Genomic DNA, 27497 nt, shown 5'->3' on the forward strand with positions numbered 1-27497 from the left:
ACTAAGTACAGATTTTGAAATTCCTTAAGCGCAACAGCTAAAACAATTCTTTGTGGATTTTGTTGCTTCATTATCTGCCTGGAGTTACATGCTAATGTTCCATTTTAAGTTTCTACCTTAACTGTTTCATCTGTCTGAGTTTAAATTCTGCTTCAATGCAGCTGAAACCAATCTACACTCCAATGGGACGATTACCTCTCTAGTCTGCAGCAGAAAATTTAAAGGGGCGGGCTTTTAAACAAACATCTTACATTTACTTTTAAAGGGCATTTCCAGATTTTAGGCAGGGCTTTTACCTGAGCTGGTAGTGAGAGAGTGAATCAAAACTCTTATAAGGGAAATGGAACTGGCAAATGAGAAGAACAACCCCTCACTCTCCTAACTCACGGCATGACAGGAGTGTCTGTCTTTGGAGAATGAGTGGGTAAAGAACCCATAGTAGAAAATCAGGGGCATGGGACTTTATAAAGACAATGGGCCTGGGACAACAGATCTCACACCAGCTTTACTACACTGACTTCAGTTTAATTACATCAGTGTGAGATCAGGATCAGGCGCTATCGATTTTAAGGGACCAGTTCATCCATCCTCTTGAGCTGAGCTTGAAGCAGAGATTACATCTTCCCTGTCCTGGGACTTGCCAGGGGCCATTTTGGACACCAGTGCAGTTTAGAAAGAGCAGCCAGCCTGCACCTTAACTGGCACCCCCAACCTGCAAAGGCATCTGTAGGCCTGTTTCCACCACTAGGAATAAATTGAGATATAAGAACATCCTAGCAAAGGTGGGTGGTGAAAATATTCTTTGAGGTGCTGGGGCTGAGCCTGCCCTCCACTTGCCCCACAGTGGCAGCTCGTGTCCTGCTGGACTGGGCCCAGATCCCCCTCCAGACCATTGGCTCTCAACACTTGCAGATTCAGAGGAACCTGCCAGGATCACCTGACCTGTGCCTCTACACGCAGGCAGGGTCATATCCCTGGGATGCTAGGCCCCATCCCCTTTCCTGGTACTGCTGAACACAGGGTCTCAGGAGCTCCACCATCCCTCAGAACTCCCCTTCCTCCCCTAGGACACCCCTTTCCATCCTTCATCATCTCAGAATCCCTCCTTCCCTCAGGACTCCACTTCCCCCCATCACCTCAGACTCACCCCGCCTCCCTTCGCTGGGAACTTTCCTTATCCCCCAATCCTTTCATGATCTTCTCCCCTTCCTCTATCCCTTCCTCCCATCACCTTCAAATCTCCCCCCTCCTTCCAGGACTCCCTTCCCTCGTCACCTCAGGATCCCCCCCCATCCCCTCAGGACTCTCCTTTCCTCTCCAGTCTCCTCAGGACCTCCCCACTCCCTGGACTCTTGCCCCCATCCCAGTGAACCTTTCTGGGATGTGCCACTCAGGAGCTAGGAGCCAGCATCGTCTGCCAGGAATCAAGTTTGCAGGTAGGGCCTTCTTCCCACGAAGGCCTGTCCGCCCCACTACCCTCCAGGGCCCTGGCACCACTGGATGCGGAACTTTACCTGCTGAGCTGGGTATGCGTACAGGTGGCAGCGTGACTCAGAAAAATAGAGTGGGGGAGACTGAGCCCCCGTTAGCCACTTATCGCCTATGCATCCTGGCCATATCCCCTCCTTCCCACAAAACATCCCTGATATGCCATTCGCCTCATGGGCTGCCACAAATGAGATGTTTGAGATAGCCATGCCAGGTCTGTGCTTGCCAGGAGCCCCCTAAGTTCAGGAAAGGAAGTCATTAGGGTGACTTTTCAGCCCCTTTCTTGCTTTCATAATGGAGAAACATCACACTACTGAAGTTGATTCTAAAGTTACATTCAGATTTTTTCAAGGTATTGCTCCACTCAGCGTTGTAAGTACTGTAAGGACCTGATACTTAAAGGTACTTACACATTTCTCAACTCAGCATTGCAATGCCTAGACGTGTCCCTGCCACCTCATGGAATCCTCAGCCCAGAGTTAAGTGTCACACGGGGAGATATAGGCACCTGAGGAAGGGATCCTCAAAAGCCAACTAGCTGAGTAGGGTGCCAACTAAGCTAACTGGGATTGAAATGAAGAGGAAAGGGGAGGGGCTTAGGTCCAGATCCTCAAACGTATTTAGGTGCCTAACTCCCATTGATCTGGGTCTTTTCCAGCTAGCTGAGAGGTAGGCACCTCCCTCCTAATCAATAAGCCTGGTGTTTAGGTTACTGGGAGAAGGGATTTGAACCCAGGTCTGCCATATTGCAGTGAAGGCTGAGCTGGGCTGCTCTGCTCAACTTTGTCTGTTAGAGCTGTTCCACTTCATATAAATAGCTAAATATTTTGTGGAAGAGCGCTTGAACCTAGGTCTCCTACATCTTAAGTTAGTGCCCTAATCACAGGGCTACAGCATCAGGTCAGCTCTAGTTTTATCTGGCCCAACAAATGTTTATATAAATAATTAAAGTAGAACAACTTCAACAAGAGAGATCAAGAGACATCTATCCTAGAACAGCCTTGCATTTAAGGTACTCAACTGAAATGTAGCAAACATGGGTTCAAGTCCGTGTTCCAAATCACACAACCAATGGAATTGAACCTGGGTCTCTCACATGAATGCCCTAACCCCCAGAAAGGAAGATTACATACTGAAAAGATTGCTATCTAGTAGGGCTGTCAATTAATCGCTGTCTTACCTCAAGTGATTAACTCAAAAAAAATTTACTGCATTAAAAATTGTGATTAATTGCAGTTATTATAAATATTTCTGGATGTTTTTCTACATTTTCAAATATATTGATTTGAATTACACCACAGAATACAAAGTGCACAGTGCTCACATTACATTATTTTTATTACTAATATTTGCACTGTAAAAAAGACAAAAGAAATAGTATTTTTCAATTCACCTCATACAAGTACTGTAGTGCAATCTCTTTATAGTGAAAGTGCAACTTACGAATGTAGAATTTTTTTTCACATAACTGCACTCAAACAAAATAATGTAAAACTTTAGAGCCTACAAATCCATTCAGTCCTACTTCTTGTTCAGCCAACCACTAAGAAATTTGTCTTCATTTATTGGAGATAATGCTGCATGCTTCTTATTTACAATGTCACCTGAAAGTGAGAACAGGTATTCTCATGGCACATTTGTAGCCAGCATTGCAAAGTATTAACATGCGAGATAAGCTAAACATTCATATACCCTTTCATGCTTTGACTTGTAGATTGCACTTGTTTATCTTTTTTATAGTGCAAATATTTGTAATAAAACATAAGTGAGCACTGTACACTTCGTATTCTGCGTTGTAATTGAAATCAATACATTTGAAAATGTAGAAAACATCCAAAAATATTTATAATAAATTTAAAATGCTATTCTATTAACAGTGTGATTGAAACTGCAATTAATAATTGCATAATTGCACGATAAAATTTACTGATTGTTTGACAGCCCTACTATCTAGCTTTCTCTCAATGCTTTCAGCATGCTCTGAGCATGCGTAAAGCATCAGGCCCGGCTGACAAGACAGGCATTCCACTCAGGACCGGCGTTGGATTTGCTGGGGCCCAAGGCAGAAACTAAGGAGTGGGTCCCCACCCTGCCGAAGCCCGAGCCTCACCACCTGGGGCTGAAGCCTGAGCCCAACCCACCCTCCTGCACTCGTAACTTAGTTTTGCGGGGGCCCCATGTGGTGTGGGGCCCTGGGCAATTGCTATGTCATAATGCCAACCCAGATTCCCCCACCTACTTTGAGAATCCTACGTGGGGCCTCTTCTTCAGTAAGAGCTCACTAGCTGTGGCACAGCATCAATGCTTAGGTGGCTTTGCAAATGCTGACAAGCCAAAAACTAAGGTGCCTACAGGCACTGGCAGGCACAGGCTCCCAAAAAGACAGTTACCTAAATACTTATGTGGCTCTGACCCAAAGTGACTTACATGGCTAAGTCACACTTTGAAAAGTGACTTAGGTACGTAGGAGCCTAAATCTTACTGAAAGTCAATGGGATGATCACTGAATGCTCCGCTCAGCATTGCAAGGCCTAAGCACCTTTAAATAACTTGGACTTAAGTGCGTTGGCTCCCAATCAGTGTTTGACTTAGAATGGTTCATTCAATATTATTAACATTTAAATGACACCACCAAAGCTTGGAAGTTCATTAAGGGGTCTCTTAGATAGGGCTTGAAAGCTCTTACACACACAAATCTAAGGGGTACTGAAGTCCGCAGAATTATACAAGACTTATTCTACTGTGAGATCAGCATTTGGCTCAATTTATTCTATTCCCTAGGTATTTAAAATAATATGTAATACTCACAATTACCAACTTTGGCCCTTTAATTGAGAAAAATGTAAAGTTTTGCATAAAGCCTGCATTTTGTTATTTTGCCTATCATGAAGTAAGTTATCAGACATTTTAAAAGCTAATGCATGTTCTCAGGAACCGAGATAAGTTTAATTTATTAAGTTTCAATCTTCTTAAACCCGCAGAGAGATTTTAGACAGCTAGATTTCAGTTCAGGTTTTATTTGTATACAAAAATATATTAAAAGCATTAAAGTTTCCAACTATATAAAATTACAAATATATTTTCATAAAAGCAATTTTAAATTAAAATTTAAGCTATATTTTTAAGAAAAAAATATAGTAACTGCACATTTAAATTATCTGATCCTGCCTGCCGCAAAGTAACAAAACTGATGTCATCAGTTAAATGCTTAGAGAAGGTGACTATTGTTATGTTCAGAAGATGAATATGCTGGATAGCAAAGTTGACAGTTGTCAGACATGGCAGCAGCTTTCAGTGATCCACACACTAGGTCTTCATTGCATCTTTCAAGGAATTATCTGTAGACAGGGATGATGCCAAAAATCCCTTTGCTTCACATACCTGTAAACATGAAAGATGAGAGATCCCAAATGCTACACTTCGCAAGATTACATTTCACTTACAAAATGTCATATTTGATGTCCCGTTTCTTAAATTCTCTGCTGTTTAACTGACATGAAAGGGGAGAAAGCCAAAAAATATATAGAGAAGCCAAAAAGTTATAAAGATTGTAAAGTTGTAATGGTTTAAGAAAATCACTGCTCTAGTGTGTGTCTTAGGTACCAGAAGGCATCTGCACAAGTAAATGTAGGCTGTTACATAACCCCAACTATATAGTAGAACTCAAAATATGTGATAGTAATATAAGACTGAAGTTGGTCTTCTTCACTGCATTACAGAGTCAAATATAAAGTTGGTATGTGAAAGTAGAGGCCGTTACATTGTGAATGAATAAGACAGGGTTGAAAAACCATGGACCATTGTCTTATTAGAATGCACTATAGCAGCAGCAGGTGGCATTCAACCTCTCAACTTGCCCTGCATTATGAAATGGACAATCTTATGAAGTCAGTATGAAACAGACAGCCCAAAAAAGTCACCTGCAATACAGCTGTGAAAGCCCTAGCAGCAAAAACCCAAAGAAAAGGTTGTATCAGACTCTCCTTTTTGGGTTTTGCTCTTCCTTGAATACCAAATCTCCTGACTCTCTGCCCTTCTGGAAAGGGTCTACAGATTAATAAATTTAATCTCACTGGTAAAGAATGGATAGCTCTAGAATGAATCCATTGCAAAAGATAGTAAATAAGAAAATACTTAAAATAAGTGAAACTAGGCCAGAATTAAGATACAAGTGAGAAGACAGCAAAGGCTAAACACCAATAAGCCAGATCATAACACAAGTTTACGATCATAAAAGAAGTCATCTTGAGTTAAACTCAAGGCAAATCAACTAAGGCTTAAAAAATACAAAGAAGGAAAAACAAAGGATTTAAAAAAAATTCCCACCATCAATTTGTATTACTCCTTTCATTCTTTGTTTGTACTGCTTATTTAGGGCCCAGTGGGCTCACTCTGTTTGCATGCAAAGGAATACAAGACCATGGCACAAATGAACAGCACAGGCAAACGGTGAGAAGGGGAATAGATGTAACACAATATTTAAAAAGAGAAGTGTTTTTCCATATAGTCTGATGAAGAGCCAAGGAATAGTGCAACTGAATAACAGATTGTCAGGTAGTGACAAATTTGGTCTGTATTTAATGGAGACTAGATCAACTGATTTTTTTTTTTTAAATTTAAAGTATAAGGTATGGACTTCCATTCCATAATCATTTTGTAAAGACAATGACAGCAGTCTAATACTTACATTTATACCAGTCATTCATAGTTACTGGCCAGTTATTTAGACGTATAGGACTATGAGACACAAGCCTTTTTTTCACAGTGTTGAATCAGTTTTTGAAGAACTCTTGCTTGCATAATAGGTGCACTATCAAAGCAACTTCATGATATATGGTTTGTTTTACGTCCCAAAAATGCTATATGTAAGAAGGTGTTAGTCAAAATCAAGTTGCATTTGGCTGTTAAAAAATGGGAATATATACAAGGAGGGAGGGGAGTGGATAAATGAGCGCATCTATGTAGCATATGATCACACTATCAGACAGGAAAAGCAGACTAGAGAGACCTAAAAGTAAAAATACATGGAGAAAGGCTGATCTGTCCCCATGTTCTACCCCATTACTTCTCCCACAACAAAGACACAAAAAGAACTCTAATATTTTAAAGGAAATTTTGTAAAAATACTGTTCCCACCCTACAACCCCATCTCCGCTGATGTATTGCATTGTAAATACTTTGACTTCCATCATTTTTAAGGTACCACACAAAGTGAATCTACTTACTTGCTAATGTCCTGTCAAGATCAGCAATAAAGTCTTCTAGTTCTTTTGTGTCCCCAAGCTTTGCTGCAAAATAAAAGAATAAGGTCAGCACCGTTTATAAGTGAAAAATGTAAGTCTCTGTCACTGAGGCAAATAAAGGCCATTAGAAACCACTTGAATTTTGAAGGACAACTCCCAACATTATTCTCAGTAGTATCTCACCTCTTCTTGATTATCTTCAGAGACCTCTCTGACCTTGACCTCTTCCTTTAATAGTCCTACTGCAATGTCCAAATGCTTCAGAGAAAAGACTGTCCTGATATCTGGCCTAAAATTTTGATTCCTTTATTTTAGGGAGTTAGTCACATGATGACATTAGAGCAAAACTCATTTTGTTTCCTTAAAAATTAGAAGTTAAGCTTTTTCCATCACTCTTAGATGTCCACTCCTTGATAGTGAAGAATTGTTATTTATGTATATATTCTAGTATTCTGTCCAATCTAGTTTTTTAATATTGCAAGTGGCTTCTATCACTTCCTTCTAGAGACTATTCCACAATTAAATAAACCTTGCTCTCAGAAATAGTTTCCGGACAGTCAGTCTAATTCTTTGCTAAGTCTCTGCTACCAACTTAATTGGATCCCATTACTCCTCATTATTACCCCTCCTAGTACCAAGGTAAATAGTTAATTCTTCTGATACTTGTAAGGTTATCTCCCCACCTCCCCTTAGATGGCTTAATCAAACGGTAGATATGTAGCTTTTTAATCTTTCCTCCTAAGTAAATCCCTCCACATTCCCTGTAATGGGTGCTCAATTGCACAGCCTTAATATTGCCTTAGCTTAGGTTATGTAAGGAATTTAAATTAAATATATGGCATGTCAGCATGTGTGTTCACATATGGGTAGGTGTGACCCTAAGCACCTCTGCATTGACACCCTACACACTATTGTACTCGCAAAAAGAAAAGGAGGACTTTTGGCACCTTCGAGATTAACAAATTTATTTGAGCATAAGCTTTTGTGAGCTACAGCTACACAGCTATTTTTAGCATGCTAGCACAAGCAGAGCTAATACAGCATACTCCCAGCTGCAGTGCAGACATCACTCTTCAGAAAAGGCGTAAGTTATCTGCGCTCAAGTTAAGGCCTCTCAAGTTAGCCTAGCTCAAGTGAGAGCAGTGATACTGCAAAGAGGAATTGTGTCAGCAGCTGACAAGTTCTGCTAACTCAAGTTGTAGCCTATCCACCCTGACAGGCCAGCCAACTCACATTAAAAGCACCGCTGCACTCAAGCATTTTTGTGTGCACAGGATGACTTAGACAACATTCAAGTTGTACCATGAGTTAACTCTACAATGAAAATAAACCCATTCAAGGAATTGTTTAGTAAGACACATCACAATTTTAGATCAGCCAAAAACTAATGTTTTCTTTAATGCTGTAGATTCATAGCTAATAGAGTTGGCAGGCCCACCTGTGAACCATTGGTTATTGCAGACATTACACCTAGTGTGCCATTGTGTTTAGCATAGATACTAGTAGGACTTATGTTTGAAGTAGTCTTAATACTAACACTCAGGAGTTTGTTCGCATCTTAAATATCAGTAGATTAACATTTTACAGAGATGAGTCTGCACCACTCAGAGTTCAGAAGAAACTTAAAACACTTAAAATAAGATTATTATAGATTTACCTTTACAAGGAGTTACTGCTGGAGATGGTAAAGTTGGAGTTGGAACTGACATTGTTGGAGAGTTAAGTTTTTCATCACTGAAGCTAAAACTATTTCTGTAGAGTGAATCTGCACCTGTAAAACAAATTCTAAGCATTAGAAATTAAAACCAATGCCCATGGCAAGTTTATAACAGTAACAAAACAAAACAAAAAAATATAAACATCATAGGTGGAGTTTGGGAGTGGTATGGGGGGAGGGGGTATGGGGAGGCAGCCTGAGTGTGCAATCGAATGAGTTCCACAGAGGAGACAAGAGATGTGCTGCTCCCAGCTTGTGACCCTGAGACAGGGAGTCAAAATTTTGTTTATAAACACAGTGATTAACAGGTGATTATGATAAGAAAGGGCTGTTAGGATGTTTCCTAAAGTTAAATGATCTGTTCCAAGTTTGGTGAACTGCAAAAAGTAAGTAGCCTAAATGATAGAAAGTAATTGTATATTTTTCTACAGTTGTTTCAGTTGTTGTATTCAGGAAGTAGTCACAAAGTTACTAATACAACAAGGAGTCCGGTGGCACCTTAAAGACTAACAGATTTATTTGAGCATAAGCTTTTGTGGGTAAAAAACCCACTTCTTCAGATGCATGGCCACTGTGATGGGTTGGATCACAGAAACCCCCTTGGGGCTGCCAACTGATGTGCCAAGACTACTTCTACCCTTGCTTTTCCTGCCCTCCCAGCTTGGGACTTCAGTGCCCTGCCTGGTTTGAGCCAGACCCACTAGATTGCTGCAAACCCAGACGCAGGTCTGAATCACATCCCCTAACAGCTGTAGGCTTAATTGAAAGCCGTTTAAGAAATGTTCCTGTCTTTAACACTCAGATGCTCAATTTCTAATGGGGTCCATAGAATCATAGAATATCAGAGTTGGAAGGGACCTCTGGAGGTCATCTAGTCCAACCCCCTGCCCAGAGCAGGACCAATCCTAACTAAATCATCCCAGCCAGGGCTTTGGCAAGCCTGACCTTAAAAACTTCTAAGGAAGGGGATTCCACTACCTCCCTAGGTAACGCATTCCAGTGCTTCACCACCGTCCTAATGAAAAAGTTTTTCCTAATATCCAACCTAAATCTCCCCCACTGCAACTTGAGACCATTACTCCTTGTCCTGTCATCTGCTATCACTGAGAATAGTCTAGATCCATCCTCTTTGGATCCACCTTTCAGGTAGTTAAAAGCAGCTATCAAATCCCCCCTCATTCTTCTCTTCCGTAGACTAAACAATCCCAGTTCCCTCAGCCTCTCCTCATAAGTCATGTGTTCCAGACCCCCAATCATTTTTGTTGCCCTTCGCTGGACTCTTTCAAATTTCTCCACATCCTTCTTGCAGTGTGGAGCCCAAAACTGGACACAATACTCCAGATGAGGCCTCACTAATGTCGAATAGAGGGGAACGATCACGTCCCTCGATCTGCTGGCAATGCCCCTACTTATACACCCCAAAATGCCATTGGCCTTCTTGGCAACAAGGGCACACTGTTGCCTCATATCCAGCTTCTCGTCCACTGTCACCCCTAGGTCCTTCTCTGCAGAACTGCTGCCTAGCCATTCGGTCCCTAGTCTGTAGCGGTGCATTGGATTCTTCCATCCTAAGTGCAGGCCTCTGCACTTGTCCTTGTTGAACCTCATCAGATTTCTTTTGGCCCAATCCTCCAATTTGTCTAGGTCCCTCTGTATCCTATCCCTACCCTCCAGGGTATCTACCACTCCTCCCAGTTTAGTGTCATCCACAAACTTGCTGAGGGTACAATCCACACCATCCTCCAGATCATTAATGAAGATATTGAACAAAACCGGCCCCAGAACCGACCCTTGGGGCACTCCGCTAGAAACCAGCTGCCAACTAGACATGGAGCCATTGATCACTACCCGTTGAGCCCGACAATCTAGCCAACTTTCTACCCACCTTGTAGTGCATCCATCCAGCCCATACTACTTTAACTTGCTGACAAGAATACTGTGGGAGACCGTGTCAAAAGCTTTGCTAAAGTCGAGGAATAACACGTTCACTGCTTTCCCTTCATCCACAGAACTAGTTATCTCATCATAGAAGGCAATTAGGTTAGTCAGGCATGACTTTCCCTTGGTGAATCCATGCTGACTGTTCCTGATCACCTTCCTCTCCTCTAAGTGCTTCAGAATTGATTCCTTGAGGACATGCTCCATGATTTTTCCAGGGATTGAGGTGAGGCAGACTGGCCTGTAGTTCCCAGGATCCTCCTTCTTCCCTTTTTTTAAAGATTGGCACTACATTGGCCTTTTTCCAGTCATCTGGGACTTCCCCGGATCACCATGAGTTTTCAAAGATAATGGCCAATGGCTCTGTAATCACATCCGCCAATTCCTTTAGCACTCTCGGATGCAACGCATCCAGCCCCATGGGAAGGGGTGAGATAGCTTGTCTGGACTCGTCCAACCCCCAGATAAATCAGTTTTACCCAGTATAAGGCTTATACAGGGTAAACTCTAATTGTTCACCCTCTATAACACTGATAGAGAGATATGTACAACTGTTTGCACACACACCCCCAGGTATTAATACATACTCTGGGTTAATTAATAAGTAAAAAGTGATTTTATTAAATACAGAAAGTAGGACTTAAGTGGTTCCAAGTAGTAACAGACAGAACAAAGTGAATTACCTAGCAAAATAAAATAGAACATGCAAGTCTATCTCTAATACAGTAAGAAAACTGAATACAGATAAAAACCTCACCCTCAGAGGAATTCCAGCAAGCTTACTTTTACAGACTAGTCTCCTTCTAGTCTGGGTCCAGCAATTACTCACACCCCCTGTAGTTGCTGTCCTTTGTTCCAGTTTCTTTCAGGTATCCTTGGGGTGGGAGAGGCTCTCTCTTGAGCCAGCTGAAGACAAAATGGAGGGGTCTCCCCAGGGTTTAAATAGACTTTCTCTTGTGGGTGGACACCACTCCCTCCCCCGTGTAGAATCCCAGCTACAATATGGAGTTTTGGAGTCACATGGGCCAGTCACATGTCCATGCATGACTCGGAACTGACAGGTAGCATCAACACTGGTTCTCCACTTGTGAGGTAATTCCCTTCTCTTCATGTGTCAGTATAATAATGCCTGCATCTGTAATTTTCACTCTATGCATCTGAAGTTGTTTTTTTTTTAAACCCACGAAAGCTTGTGCCCAAATAAATCTGTTAGTCTTTAAGGTGCCTCCGGACTCCTTGTTGTTTTTGTGGATACAGACTAACATGATTACCCTCTGATTCTTGACAAAGTTACTAATATCTTTCTTTGAGAAGATAACTAATTTTTTTAGCCAAAAGAAATGCAGTAGCTCTAATCTACCTGGATGTCAGTAAGGCATTTGATACAGTTACACAAGAGAAATTATTAGTTAAACTGGAAAAGATGGGGATGAATATGAGAACTGAAAGGTGAACAGGAACTGGTTAAAGAGGAGACTACAATAGGTCATACTGAAAGATGAACCATCAGGCTAGAGGGATGTTACCAGTGGAGTTCCTCAGGGATCCCAAGACTGATCCATCTTATTTAACATTTTTATTATTGACCTTGGCACAAGAAGTGGGAGTGTGCTAATAAAATTTGTGGATGACACAAAGTTGTGAGGTATTGCCAATATGGAGGAGGATTGAAATATCATACAAGACGATCTGGATGACACTGTAAACTGGAGTAATAGAAATGGGATTATATTTAGTAGTACAAAGTGCAACGTCATGCACTTAGGGACTAACAAAAAGAATTTTTACTATAAGCTGGGGACTTATCAGTTGGAAGTGACGGAGGACCAAGACAGGCCTGGGTGTATTGGTTGATCACAGAATGAATATGAACCGTCAATGTGATTCAGCCTTGAAAAAGGCTAATGCAGTCCTGGGGTGCTTCAGAAAATGTATTTCCAATAGAGACAGGGAAGTGTTAGTACCATGAGACAGGGCACTGGTGAGACCTCATCTGGAATACAGTGTGCAATTCTGGTCTCCAATGTTCAAGAAAGGTGAATTCAAACTGGAACAGATGCAGAGAAGGGCTACTAGGATGATCTGAGGAATGGAAAACCTACCTTATGAGTGGAGACTCAAAGAGCTTGACTTCTTTAACCCAACCAAAAGAAGGCTGAGGGGAGATATGATTGCTCCCTATAAATACATCAGAGGGAGAAATACCAAGGAGGGAGAGGAGTTCTTTAAATTAAGCACTGCAATGTGGACCCCAGAACAAATGGATATGAACTGGCCTTCAACAAGTTTAGGCTTGAAACTAGGTAAAGGTTTCTAACCATCAGAGGAGTGAAATTCTAGAGCAGCCTCCCAAGGGGAGCAGTGGGGGCAAAAAACCTATCTAGCTTCAAGACTGAGTCTGATAAATTTCTGGAGGGGATGGTATGACAGGACTGCCTACAATGCATGTGGCCCATTGGTGACTGCCTGTAGCAAAAATCCCCAATGACTGGGGAAGGGACACTAGATGTGTGCCGCTTCCCACAGCTCCCATTGGTTGGGAACGGCCACTGGGAGCTACAGGGGGCCGTGCCTGCAGGCAGTCAACATAAACAAAATGTCTCGCAGCCTGCCAGCAAATTACCCTGATGTGCCATGTGCCGAAGGCTGCCGACCCCTACTTTAAACCATGATTTGAGGACTTCAGTAACTCAGCCAGAGGCTACAGTTCTATTACAGGAGTGAGTGGGTGAGGTTCTGTATCCTGCAGTGTGCAGGTGGTCAGACTAGATGACCACGATGGTCCCCTCTGACTTTAGTAAGAGTATTTGAGAAAGAATATACTTTAAAGTTTTAAAGCTAACCAGTGTCCCTTAAGTGACTTGCCACAAGATGTCAGAACCAGCTGCGTAGCTGCCTATTAACCCCCGCACAGGGGCTCAGGGCTGTGGCGGGGAGAAATCTCTCTCCCCGTTGGCCCCAGCACGGACCTGCCCCAAACTTGCCATGGCCGGGAGAGAGGAGCCCCTCCCTCAGCCCAGCCCAGCACCGCCTGAGTTGCCGCAGCCGGGGAGAGGGCTGTGGGGGAGTCCTTTCCCCCCTCCACAGCCCCAGGGAAGCCTGCATCCCAAACCCCTCATCCCCAGCTACACCCCAGAGACAATACCCCAACCCTCTGCCCCGAGCCCCCTCCCACATCCCGAACCCCTCATCGCCAGACCCACCCCAGAGCCTTCACCCCTAGCTGGAGCATTCATCTCCTGCCCCAGGCCTGTGCTCCCTCCAGCACCTCAAACCCCTCATCCCCAGCCCTACCCCCCCAGCCAGAGCTCTCATCCCCCCACACTCCAACCCTCTGCCCCAGCCGCGAGCCCCCTCCCACACTCTGAACCCCTCGACCCCACCCCCACCACATGAATTTTGTTATGTGCATCAATATGAAGGTGATATGTCACACATCTCCTCCATATTTGTGCACATAACAAAATTCATTCCACACATGGATGTAAAAAATTTGAGGGAACACTGGTCAGAACACATTAGTATTAGAGCTGAGAGGGTCTAATATTTATTTATTTTTCTTTCTTGATATAGGAATTAGATACAGTGCTCCTGTCAGATAATTTCTAAAGTTATCTGCCAAAAAACAAGAGTTTTCAGTTGTCAGCCCCTAGAATTACAATTAAAGTTGACCATCTCCCTCCCCCTGCCAAAAAATCTGAAATAGCATCCATGTGGGCAGGCATGGAATATGCCACACACATACACAGACGTCCCCGTTGGCCTGACTGGAGCGGCCCCTCCTTAAATACAGAAGTCAAACTACACGTATGGTAAATGTCTGCACCCTCAGACAAAAAATTTCTGCAAGAAGCATCAGGCAGAATGCCTGAAAGGTTATAGAACAGATTCATCGATTTTTAAGGCCAGAAGAGACCATTAGATCATCCATCATTTCAAAACCAGTGTTTCAATGTCTATATGTTAGAAAGCGCTTAATCTCAGACACCCTCCAGAATAAGGGCAGGAGAGAGAAATGTCACAGTGTGCCAAATTTATCCCTTGTGTAATTTCATCAAATTCAGTAGCTACGCCACCTCAGTTGAAGTCCTTATGTGCCTTGCCTGATTCACAATGGCAAGACAAAATGTGTTAAACTGAACTGTTTTTAAAATACCATTTAAAAACTTGTAGCAAACATAGCCCCACAAAAGCAGGGTCAGGGTGTAACACTGCAATTGCAATGTCAATGCTGAATAAATACAACGTGCGATAATCTAAGGCAGTATGCAAAATTACATTGAGAACAGAGATGCACATCAGCCACTATTATTAGCAACAGATGCTTCTGACACTTCACACAATCTGACCACCATAGAGGAGTGAAACGTCATTTGTTCCTACCTCTGACAAATTTTTCCTCCCTCTTTCTGCCTAATCTACTCTACCTTTCTTCAAAATCTCATTTCCTTTGCCTATAACTCTTGATATCACTCCCTCTGCTTTTTTAGATCTTGTGTCTTTGGATAATTTTTTTAAATATAGTTCTTTTATACAGGACTCTGAGATGCCAGCCCATGATACCTCCTACAGAGATGATATTCTGCACTCTTATTTTATAGGACTTGTGGAGAAAGGCTGAATGTGTTATGGAAAAGCAATAGGTCTAATCCCCTCATAAATGTTATTTGGTTCGGGATGTGGGGCAAAGCTTTTAGGTTTTTTCAACAAAAAATTCAACACTTCTGAGGCCAGGGGACCTGTGCCTCTTTTCATAATAATGGCCCCATGACACCCAGTTCTTGAAAAGTATTAGTCACAGTTCCAGTGAACGGAAGAGTTGTTATTGTGTGATACCTAGAGCTGCCAGCTCCCACATTAGGAGCCAACAACCTGAAAAATGTAGTTCTACAAAACTAACATTTGAATTTGAATTCAATAATGCACTTCATTTAATTAGGACATCTCCCAGGAGACAAGTTTAAACCTCATTATGCTTTACCGCAATGGCTGCTGCTCAGTGCTGATGGTGATGGTGATTCTGCTTAGGCGGGATGCCTACAGATGATTTAGTTGTGCTTGTTTTTTGGTGTTTCCCTGTGCATGACTGCACTACAGTGCTACTGCTGCACCTACACTACTGTAGTGAAGACACTTGCTAAAGCAACAGAAAGGGTTTTTATGTCACTGTAGTAAATCCACCTCCTTGAGAGGTAGTGACTAGAAGACCCCATGAAGAGGAAGTTACTCACCTTGTGCAGTAACAATGGCTCTTCGAGATGTGTGTCCCTATGGGTGCTCCACTTTAGGTGTCTGTGTACCCCTACACCTCTAATCGGAGATTTTTGGTATCAGAGTCCCAATGAGCCCGCGCATGTGCTCTCCCTCCCTCGTGGTCTGCCTCAAGGCTATTCAGCACTGCATGGGCGAACCCCCCTCACTTCCTTCTCTACCACAGAGCCCTATAGAGAACTCTGAAGTAGAGGGGAGGAGGGCGGGTTGTGGAGCACCCATGGGGACACACATCTCGAAGAACCGTCATTACTGCACAAGGTGAGTAACTTCCTCTTCTTCTTTGAGTAGTGTCCCTATGGGTGCTCCACTTTAGGTGACTCCGGAGCAGTACCCACCACTGGAGGCTGGGACTTCAGAGCGGAGTCTTTTACTATAGAGAGTACTGTGGAGTCGAAGATGGTGTCAGCGGCCAAATCTTCAGTGATCACATAATGTTCTGTGGAAGTATGAACAGAGGCCTCAAACATTGTTCTACAGAATGGGGAGATTGAGGTAGGAACTGATCTCATGGAGTTCGTATGGACGGGAGCAAGTTGCACCCTTGCTAAGTGGTTAATGCAACTAGAGACACATTTGGATAGTCTTTGAGGAGATATCACAGAGCTTTAGAACCTTTCTGTGGATGAAAGGAGGAGCTTAGGGGATTTCCTGAAGTCCTTAGTCCTGTCCAAGTAGAATATTCATGTCCTTCTATTATATGCACTATTGTCTCCCAGTTGTCACAATGTGGTTTTGGGAAAAAACAGGGAGGTGGATCTGTTGATTCATATGGAAAGTACAGAAAAAGTAGGGAGAAACTTGGAATATGGCCTTAGAGTTTTGGTTTTTTGTTTTGTTTTTTTTTAAAAGACAAAGGCCATGAATAGTGCTGCTATTTCTCCTGTGTGCCTAGCTGAGGTGATGGCAATTAGAAATGCTGTCATCATGGACAGGTGTGAGAGAGAACAAGTTGCCCTGGACTCAGAGGGAGGTCTAGTCCAAGCCCTGAGAACTAGATTAAAGTCCCAGGCTGGAGTGGGTGGTGTCACATGGGGGAAGAGAGAGTCCCAATGCCCTTAAAGAGTCTATGCATTAGTGGTTGAGCAAACTCCAAGTGGGAAACCATTTTTGCCATGAGATGTACCATAAGGGAGCTGAGTGAGAGTTTAAAAAGGGAGGAAAGATGAGGTTGGGTCTATCCATTTGGAATGGTACAAACTTGGAGTTGTTTCTATTTTGTAGATAGGTATGTGGAATGGTCAACTTGTGGTTGTGTTGCAACATGTGTTTCAGCTTGTCAGAGCATTTGGCTTCTAAGCCTTGGAACAAAAAGATCCAAGCCTGGAGGTGGAGGACCCATTGGTTGGGGTGAAGGGTCAGCCCATTGTTTTGAGAGAGAGGGTGAGGAATGGGCTGACATCAGAGGAACAGGAGGGCATATTGCCATCTGCATCAGGTAAGGGAGCCAGACTTGTCATAGTCAAGAGGGGCAATCACAATAACTCTCACTTGTTTTGTTGAATTTTCAACAGATTCTTGGATAGGGTAGGAAACTGGGAAAAGACATACAAATGGGCCCTGTCCGCTGGAAAGATGAGGGCAACTGCCAGTGAATGTTTCCCCGAGCCGGCCCCGGAGCAGTAACAAGGACCTTTCTTGTTCCAATAAGTAGCAAAGAGATCCATAGGTTGGGTTCTCCAAGGGGTGGCTATAGCTTGAAGCACCTGTGAATTCAGTATACACTCATTGTCGTGAGAAAATGCCAACTGAGACTGTTGGTTACCCCATTCTGTATCCCTTGTAGACAGACAGCTGAGATGAGCACATTGTGATGGATGCATCAATTCCAAAGTTTGAATGATGTCTTGCAGATGGAGGGAGATCTGGCAGCTCCTTGGCAGTTTATACAAAACATACAGGTCACATTAAGTCCATCATAACCTTTGTGTGTTGTTTTTGATGAAAGGCAGAGTTTGTGCACAGGCACTCCTGACAGCCCCTAGCCCCAAAAGAGTGATATGGAAGGCCATTTGTCCTGAACCTTGTTGTTGTGTAGCATATTAGAGAGACACGTGTCCCCAGGTGGTGAATGTGGGTAGTGAGAGGAGCGCTCTCGCTTGTACTGCATCAGGTTGGTGCTGATAAAGTCACTGTATCGGGGTTAGTATGTCACTACAATGAAGTGAACCTTGGAGAATACCCTGTGTGGAGCAGTCTGTACCTATAATGATCCTGCCCCAAAGGTAAGCAGTAGGAAATCTCCTGTATAATGACTGTATTGAGATATGGAAGTAGGCACCTGTAGGTTCAGGGCTAGAAATCAATCTCTTTGCTCTAGAGGTGGTCCTAACTGCTGAGAAGTAACGTAAGGTGACTTCTGAGTGGCATGACAGGTGTATAGATGGCAGCTGATGCTGTAAGGTATCATTGTTCAGGCCTCCGACCAGCTCATCAAAGGGCTTATAAGAGGCCGTTTGAGAGGTCATGGACTGGGGTGCAGACTGTTCTCACTTTTGAGCCCTGGGTGTCTTACACTGTAGCTCATAACAGCACAGAGATGGTGAGTATTGAGAAGATTGTGATCTGTGGTGTGGTTGAGAGGTATAGCTTCTCTTCTGTTCCACAGTGTAGATTCCTACGGAGTGTTCTTCGGTCCGAGAATCCTTCATGATGTGGAAAGAAAATCTGTCTTCTCCGCAAAGAGTTTGGCCCTTCAAATTGTCCAAAGAGCTACAGACTTCCAATCTAGAGAGGTGTAGTGAACAAAAAAGAACCCCACCTCAGTACCACTGTCATGGAGACTGGGCGGGCAGCTGTAACAGCTACATCCAGTGGTGTCTCTAGGACTGGTCTGGCTATTAACTGACCTTCCCTAAGAATGGTCTGAATCTGTTCTTTTTGTGTTTCCAGTAATGTTTCAGAAACATCCTGGGATTCCCAAGATTAACAAAATTGTTTTGGCCACGACAATTTGGTAATTTATGGCTCTAACCAGTAATGTTGTCGATGAATACGCCATCTTGCGAAGCCTGATCATTGTTGACTTGGCATTATGTTGCTTGCTTCATGCATTAACCACATCCACTATGATGGAGTTGGGTTGAGGATGTTGAAAACAAAGTCTGCCTCTTTGGGTAGAGATGTAGGGTTGGTTTTGTTTATACTCTGTTGCTGGTTTGTGCGATGGAGGCTAACTCTGCCAGATGATTTTGGTAGGATCTAGAATCAGCTCATTAATTGGGAGGACAGTTCTAGATGAAAAGGTAGTGTGCAGAATTTCCACCAACTTGTGATGTGTATCTGCCACCTCCTGCAAGGGAATCTGCAGCTTGTCTGCCACCCTCTTGGTAAGATCCAGAAAGTTCTTAAATCTTCACTTAGTGATGAGGGGTGGGCAGCACAGTCTCATCTGGGAGAGATGAGGAGAAGTGTGCTGAAGAGGTAGCTTCCTCTTCAGGTTCTTTTTGTTTCTTTTTTTCTTCCCCCTTCTTTCCTGTTCTGAAAAAGCTTTCTCCTGTCCTGGCTCAGGTGCTTTCCTGCCCTGGCTCAGGTGCCAGGCTGTAGCAAACCATCTGGTAGACTCTCCCTGAGAGACACCGGAGACGGTTGCGCCATGAGTGTGTATATATCCGAAGAGTTACAATATGGCCTTGGGAGGGAGAGGTAGGAAGGCAGGCACAGGCAGTTGGTGTGATGGAATTGGGGAGGACCCTTGCAGTGTGGTGGTGGGCCACCGTGAGGGGCCAGGGAATGATCTCCTCCTGGCCAGTGTCAGATTCATCAATGGGTAAAGGTGCTGCTGACTGGGGTATTGGCAGTATACAGCCCAGTGCTAAGAGCAATTCTGGGTGCTGGGATGTGCTCGATACTGGGATCCTGGTACCAAGTAATGCGGATTGTGGTTCTTCCCCAATCATCGGGTCTGCATGAGCTCTGGTACCCTGGAGGACCATGAGTTCATTTGGTACCACAGAGGAGGTACCACCGGACCAGGGGGATGAGGTAGATGAGGCTTTCTTCCGGCAGCTCACGGAAGCTACTAGATCGCATGCCCTGATTCTCATGGGTGACTTTAATTTTCCTGATATCTGCTGCGAGAGCAATACAGTGGTGCATAGACAATCCAGGAAGTTTTTGGAAAGCGTAGGGGACAATTTCCTGGCGCAAGTGCTAGAGGAGCCAACTAGGGGGGGCGCTTTTCTTGACCTGCTGCTCACAAACCGGGTAGAATTAGTGGGGGAAGCAAAAGTGGATGGGAATCTGGGAGGCAGTGACCATGAGTTGGTTGAGTTCAGGATCCTGACGCAGGGAAGAAAGGTAAGCAGCAGGATACGGACCCTGGACTTCAGGAAAGCAGACTTCGACTCCCTCAGGGAACGGATGGCCAGGATCCCCTGGGGGACTAACTTGAAGGGGAAAGGAGTCCAGGAGAGCTGGCTGTATTTCAAGGAATCCCTGTTGAGGTTACAGGGACAAACCATCCCGATGAGTCAAAAGAATAGTAAATATGGCAGGTGACCAGCTTGGCTTAATGGTGAAATCCTAGCGAATCTTAAACATAAAAAAGAAGCTTACAAGAAGTGGAAGGTTGGACATATGACCAGGGAAGAGTATAAAAATATTGCTCGGGCATGTAGGAATGATATCAGGAGGGCCAAATCGCACCTGGAGCTGCAGCTAGCCAGAGATGTCAAGAGTAACAAGAAGGGTTTCTTCAGGTATGTTGGCAACAAGAAGAAAGCCAAGGAATGTGTGCGCCCCTTACTGAATGAGGGAGGCAACCTAGTGACAGAGGATGTGGAAAAAGCTAATGTACTCAATGCTTTTTTTGCCTCTGTTTTCACTAACAAGGTCAGCTCCCAGACTGCTGCGCTGGGCATCACAAAAAAGGGAAGAGATGGCCAGCCCTCTGTGGAGATAGAGGTGGTTAGGGACTATTTAGAAAAGCTGGACGTGCACAAGTCCATGGGGCCGGACGAGTTGCATCCGAGAGTGCTGAAGGAATTGGCGGCTGTGATTGCAGAGCCATTGGCCATTATCTTTGAAAACTCGTGGCAAACCGGGGAAGTCCCGGATGACTGGAAAAAGGCTAATGTAGTGCCAATCTTTAAAAAAGGGAAGAAGGAGGATCCTGGGAACTACAGGCCAGTCAGCCTCACCTCAGTCCCTGGAAAAATCATGGAGCAGGTCCTCAAAGAATCAATCCTGAAGCACTTACATGAGAGGAAAGTGATCAGGAACAGCCAGCATGGATTCACCAAGGGAAGGTCATGCCTGACTAATCTAATCTCCTTTTATGATGAGATTACTGGTTCTGTGGATGAAGGGAAAGCAGTGGATGTATTGTTTCTTGACTTTAGCAAAGCTTTTGACACGGTCTCCCACAGTATTCTTGTCAGCAAGTTAAGGAAGTATGGGCTGGATGAATGCACTATAAGGTGGGTAGAAAGCTGGCTAGATTGTCGGGCTCAACGGGTAGTGATCAATGGCTCCATGTCTAGCTGGCAGCCGGTATCAAGTGGAGTACCCCAAGGGTCGGTCCTGGGGCCGGTTTTGTTCAATATCTTCATAAATGATCTGGAGGATGGTGTGGATTGCACTCTCAGCAAATTTGCGGATGATACTAAACTGGGAGGAGTGGTAGATACGCTGGAGGGGAGGGATAGGATACAGAAGGACCTAGACAAATTGGAGGATTGGGCCAAAAGAAATCTGATGAGGTTCAATAAGGATAAGTGCAGGGTCCTGCACTTAGGACAGAAGAACCCAATGCACAGCTACAGACTAGGGACCGAATGGCTAGGCAGCAGTTCTGCGGAAAAGGACATGGGGTGACAGTGGACGAGAAGCTGGATATGAGTCAACAGTGTGCCCTTGTTGCCAAGAAGGCCAATGGCATTTTGGGATGTATAAGTAGGGGCATAGCGAGCAGATTGAGGGACGTGATCGTTCCCCTCTATTCGACATTGGTGAGGCCTCATCTGGAGTATTGTGTCCAGTTTTGGGCCCCACACTTCAAGAAGGATGTGGATAAATTGGAGAGAGTCCAGCGAAGGGCAACAAAAATGATTAGGGGACTGGAACACATGAGTTATGAGGAGAGGCTGAGGGAGCTGGGATTGTTTAGTCTGCAGAAGAGAAGAATGAGGGTGGATTTGATAGCTGCTTTCAACTACCTGAAAGGGGGTTCCAAAGAGGATGGCTCTAGACTGTTCTCAATGGTAGCAGATGACAGAACGAGGAGTAATGGTCTCAAGTTGCAGTGGGGGAGGTTTAGATTGGATATTAGGAAAAACTTTTTCACTAAGAGGGTGGTGAAACACTGGAATGCGTTACCTAGGGAGGTGGTAGAATCTCCTTCCTTAGAGGTTTTTAAGGTCAGGCTTGACAAAGCCCTGGCTGGGATGATTTAACTGGGAATTGGTCCTGCTTTGAGCAGGGGGTTGGACTAGATGACCTTCTGGGGTCCCTTCCAACCCTGATATTCTATGATTCTATGATTCTAGGAGGGTCCGTGGTACATTGTCAGTACCGATAGTTGGGCAGAGCACTCCCTAAATGAGAGTTTTACCCAGTACAAAAAGTTTGTTGGTGCCACTTTTTTTAGAGATGGTATGGTAATGGTCTCTCCCTGGGTACTGAGGCCACAGGTCTCCAGAGTATCAGAGCACCTGTGTTACCATGGGCTCATCCAGAATCCCAGAGGAGTGTCTGTAGTCTGTATCAATGGTTGGGAAGGTGCAGAACACTTCCTAGATGGGAGTTTTGTTGCATCTGGTACCAAAGGGTTTCTCTATGCCACTCTTTTAGAGATGGTATGGTAACTTTCTCCTTAGGGGACAGTACTGTTGCCTCAGAGCATGAGGGTGGAAGCCTCTGGTGTCTGGGTGCCAAAGCAGAGCTGACAGCAGGGCTTCTCTGTGTCGCTCTTTTAGACATGGTACGGTAACTGTGCCCTCTCCATGCATTAGTTGCCCAGAATAGAACTCCGAGCAGCACAGAGCTCACAGAAGCCCCTTGTCAGTGCGGAGAGCAGAGCTCAGAGCAGGGCAGAGCTCACAGCAGGAAGCCCCTTCTCAGGTTTCAGCTTCCAGAGCTTCCTGCGGAACAGTGCCCGTTCTGGGGAGACCCACTGGCTGGCCAGGTACTCGGGATCGGTGCCGAGATGGCCACACTGGGGAACACCCCTCTGACTGGCTAGTTGCTCGGAGGAGCCTTTCCGGGGGATTCTCTCTCTCTCTCTCTTCTCCTCTTCACCACTTTTGAAGGTCAATGCCCACCGGAGTCCCCTGCAGACTGAAGTGTTTTCTCTATAGGGAGGAATCTTTACTTCAGCTCCCAGCTCCTGTGAGGCTGCAGTTTTAGCTGCGGCAGGTAAAGCACTTCTGTGAGGGTCTCCCAGGCCCTGTGAGTGTCTGGCCATTGCAGGAACTGACTCCTGGCACCGCTTGGAGCACAGAGAGCCAGGCAAGCCCCTGGGCAGGGGGTGTCATCCTCTAGCAGGGAGGACTATGCAGAAGAACATTGTCTTCTTAAAAAAAAAAACTGAAAAAGAAAATTATAAGTCTACTAGATGCCCCAGACAGGGAAGGCAAGTGAAGTTCTTTTCCTTTTTCTCTTTTCTTTTTAAACCAAAGGAATAAAATGTAACCCTTCTGCCTGTCAGAGTTGGCAGCAACAAGGGCCAGGTTCAATATCTAGGGGTTCCATTCCAATAACACAATGCAAACCGGCTCGAGCCCCCACCCAGTGACCTGGGACAAATATATACCACCCCCGCTGGGCGCCTCCAAGAGGCAATACTTCCCCTCTCGCAAGCACATAGTCTGAGTGTAGCAAAAGTCTTTTAATAACAGAGGGAAACAATGTGGCATTATGTTGGGGAAACACCACCAACAGGATTCATAACACAACCCATGAGCAAAACAACCCCACCCCAGGCAAATTGGGGCATGCCCTTTTCCCTTTGGTTCTTGAGTCCAGCAACCCCAAATCACCCAAAGTCCCAAAAGTCTCTGTCCCTGGTCAGGGCAGCCCCAGAGTTCGAAAGTTTATCGGCGGAGCTTTACCTCCCAACCTGGGTGGAAATGGGGGTAAGAGGCACCTTACGTGATCTGAAGCTGACCGCCCCATAGCTCCATAGCGGCGCTCCGCTCCGCCAGCCGCCCCACAAAACTCCTTCGCTCAGCTGCGCTCCGCTCTGCCAGCCGCCCCACGAACTCCTCCGCTCCGCTCCACCAGCCGCCCCACGAACTCCTTCGCTCAGCTGCGCTCTGCTCTGCTCCACCAGCCGCCCCACAAACTCCTTCACTCAGCTCCACGGCCCACAAGCAGCTCCTGCCATCCACACACTGCTCCGCATCGAACTGCTTCACCAGCCGTCCCGCAACCTGCTCCACAATATATCTTCAGGCTCCCCCACTACTTAACACAACACTCAGTGATTTCAGCTCTTAGGTGAATTCAGCTTATAGTAGGGGAGCCCCAGTGCTGGTGCACTGTCAGCCCAAAGTGAGCTCAGCAGCCTATAACTAGACTTCTAATGAAATCAAAATTAGCTCTGATATTCCACAGTGGAGAGAGGAGGAAGTGCAATCAGCATGTAAGGCCCTCACCAAGAGGCCCATGCCACCAAGTATTAATACTTGTCCCCAGCCTCTCTCCATTCACACAGTTTTGGAACCCATGACCCTTGCCTAGCGAGTGCTACTTAGTTGATGGTGAATCCCTCCATCATAACAAAAGGCCACGTACAGTTCCAAGCACAGTTCCCATAATCAGGGTAATAACAATTTATTCTTCCTGCCCCAATAACAGAGACACTGGGGATCCCACAGCAGCCAAAGTGACCATTTGGGCAGCTATGGTCTCATTCTAGGCGTGGTGGGTGTGCCTATGCAAATGAGATCAGCCCCTGAAGTTCTTTTCCACAACTTGCCACACCTCACCACCAGATGTCAGGGTGGAGCTCATCCTGACACTGCTTACAAAATAAAACAAAACACTAGCCTGAGTACTTTTAGGGAGAACAAAGGTAACAAAACAAACACTACGTATGCTTAAATGATAAGGAAGGGACACTGCTCAGTTCTGTCAGAGGCCAAAGGCGATAGAGAAGGAAGTGAGGGGGGTTCGCCCATGCAGTGCTAAATAGCCTCGAGGCAGACCATGAGGGAGGGAGAGCACATGCGCAAGCTCAACGGGACACTGCTACCAAAAATCTCCCATTAGAGGTGCAGGGGCACACAGACCCCTAAAGTGGAGCACCCATAGGGACACTACTCGAATAAGAATTCTTCTGTGTACCTTTGGCCTCTGACGAATGAGCAGTTGTCCCTTCCTTATCTGTGTCATGAGCATAAGTAGTGTTTGTTTTGTTACCTTTGTTCTCCCTAAAAGTACTCAGGCTAGTGTTTTATTTTATTCCTTTGGTTTAAAAAGAAAAGAGAAAAAGGAAAAGAACTTCACTTTCCTTCCCTGTCTGGGAGCATTCTCCCCCCCACATCTAGTAGACTTATAATTATTTTCTTTTGCAGTTTAAAAAAAAGTAAAGATGATGTTCTTCTGCATATTCCTTCCTGCTAGAGGATAATACCCTCTGCCCAGGGGCTTGCCTGGCTCTCTCTGCTCCAAGCAGTGCCTATCCTGCCAGGAGTCAGTTCCTGCAATGGCCAGACACTCACTGTGCCTGGGAGACCCTCACAGAAGTGCATTACCTGCCACACCTAAAACTGGAGCCTCGCAGGAGCTGAAGTAAAAATTCCTCTCGATCCTGGATCATCCCCAGAGCCTTCACTTCAAAAGGGTTGCTCATCTCTAGCCCTCTTTTATGATTCCAGTTTGACTTCTTCACTCCTATACTTCCACCCCACCTTTGCCAAATCAAATGCAATCCACTTGAAATGTCACAGCTGTGATTAGAGAAGAGTTCTGAGATGCTTGCAGCGAAATTCTAAATGCACCATTTAAAAGGTGGTCCATCCGACACCTTTTTAAAGTTATCTAATCTAAAAAACATTCCAATTGACATTGCTCCTCTAATTATGTGAGTCTTCCTGGTGGTGTACTGTACATCAAGTAAGGCCCAATAGATTGTAAGTCACATTTAAAAACATTACATGTTTCCTCCTGAGAACAGCCTGTAGACCAAGTTTCAACTAAAACAACATCTTTATAGCCGAGTTATGTGCCCCATGAATAGGATATTAACAATGGAAGATACAGACAACTTTAACTATGGCAGCATAAACACCGGCATTATAATAAAGTAAAACAACTCACAGCACTTCATATAAACAGCGCTGAGGCCAAGAGTCTTGTCCATTGACACACTGGTGAAGAAGAATGCCTAAATACCAATCCTTTCAGTACACTATAATTGGAAAGAACATAACTAATTTCAAGCAATTTTCTGTTTTAAAGCTTTTAGAACCAGCTGAATTGAATGAGATATGTATTTTTCAAACAGTCCTCATTGTAGTACCCTTTTCACCACATACAATGATAGAGGATGCTATATTTCAAACCAGGGATTAAAGCATGTCAACTCACAAGCTTCTGTTCAGTTTATAGGTAACTAGATCGAATAACATGCCCCTTTTGCTGAATACTTACAAGGGCAACTTAAATAAATTAAGCAAGCTTTAATTTAGCAATAGCATTAGTAGTTTGTAAATTGATCTAGGGCTATTCACACAATTATTTTTCTTTATAAGTATATACTGATCTGAATTTTTAACAACCCTCTTTGATTGATAAATTATAAAACAATTACTGTGGTTTTCTCTCTTCCCATTTTCCAAGCAGTCAAAGTACTGACAACCCATTCTGTAATGGTTACTAACTAGAGCTAGTTGGAACATTTTCACTAAAATATGCTGTTTCATGGAGATGTATTGGTTTCTACAAAGCTTTAAGAGTTTGAGGTCCAGTGCAAAGAGAGAGATTTTGCAGAAACCTTTGAAGGGTTTTGTTTTTATTCCCAAGCAGAGCAAAAGCAAAAAATTTTAAACCTAAAAAGTTGCCACAAAATGGAATGGTCATCCTCCAGTTATCTCAAGTACTATCATGGTTTGTTTCTCCATTTAAAGAGTTCAAGTTTTATCATTCTCAATAGGCGAAATTACACTTGCCTATTCACTGATGGAAAATCAAGTTATTGGCCAGAGGAGTACATTTCTCCTACCTTAAAAACCATCCTAGCCATTTTAGGCAAAGCATTGTTAAAAGAATACTTCTAATACTCACTTGTGTTGATTCAGATTCCAAGGTCAGAATTGTGACCATTGTGACCGTCTAGTCTGACCTCCTGTATAACAACTTTCCCAAAATAATTCCTAGAGCATAGCTTTGAGAAAAACATCCAATTTTGATTTACAAATGGTCAGTGATGGAGAATCCACTACACTCCCTGGTAAATTGTTCCAATGGTCAAAAGAAAAGGAGTGCTTGTGGCACCTTAGAGACTAACCAATTTATTTATAAATTATAAATAAATTGGTTAGTCTCTAAGGTGCCACAAGCACTCCTTTTCTTTTTGCAAATACAGGCTAACACAGCTGTTACTCTGAAACCTTCCAATGGTCAGTTACTTTCACTGTTATTTTCAGCCTGAATTTGTCTAACTTCACCTTCTAACCATTGGACTGTGTTTTACATCTTTCTCTGCTAGACTGAAGAGCCCATGATGACATATTTGTTCCCCATATAGATGCTTAGTTTAAACTATAATCAAGTCACTCCCTAACCTTCTCTTTGTTAAGCTAAATACACTGAGCTCCTATCAGGCATATTTTCTAATTCCTTTAATCATTCTTGTGACTCTTTTCTGAACCTTCTCCTATTTTTCAACACCCTTC

At 44.2% G+C, this 27497-nt stretch overlaps 1 protein-coding gene across 1 annotated transcript in view; it reads right to left on the reverse strand.

Moving 5' to 3' along the window:
* Nucleotides 1–4544: 4544 nt before the first annotated feature.
* RGCC (regulator of cell cycle) overlaps nt 4545–27497 on the reverse strand; it is a 38417-nt gene continuing 15464 nt past the window's right edge. The window contains exons 3-5 of the mRNA XM_073324603.1: nt 8389–8502; nt 6714–6776; nt 4545–4869 (exon numbers count right to left, since the gene is read on the reverse strand). Of these exons, the coding sequence (XP_073180704.1) occupies nt 4862–4869; nt 6714–6776; nt 8389–8502 (185 nt within the window). The 3' untranslated portion in view covers nt 4545–4861. The remainder of the gene's footprint in view (nt 4870–6713; nt 6777–8388; nt 8503–27497) is intronic.

Source organism: Lepidochelys kempii, chromosome 1 (assembly GCF_965140265.1).
Source record: "Lepidochelys kempii isolate rLepKem1 chromosome 1, rLepKem1.hap2, whole genome shotgun sequence".
NCBI classification, from domain to species: domain Eukaryota; kingdom Metazoa; phylum Chordata; order Testudines; family Cheloniidae; genus Lepidochelys; species Lepidochelys kempii.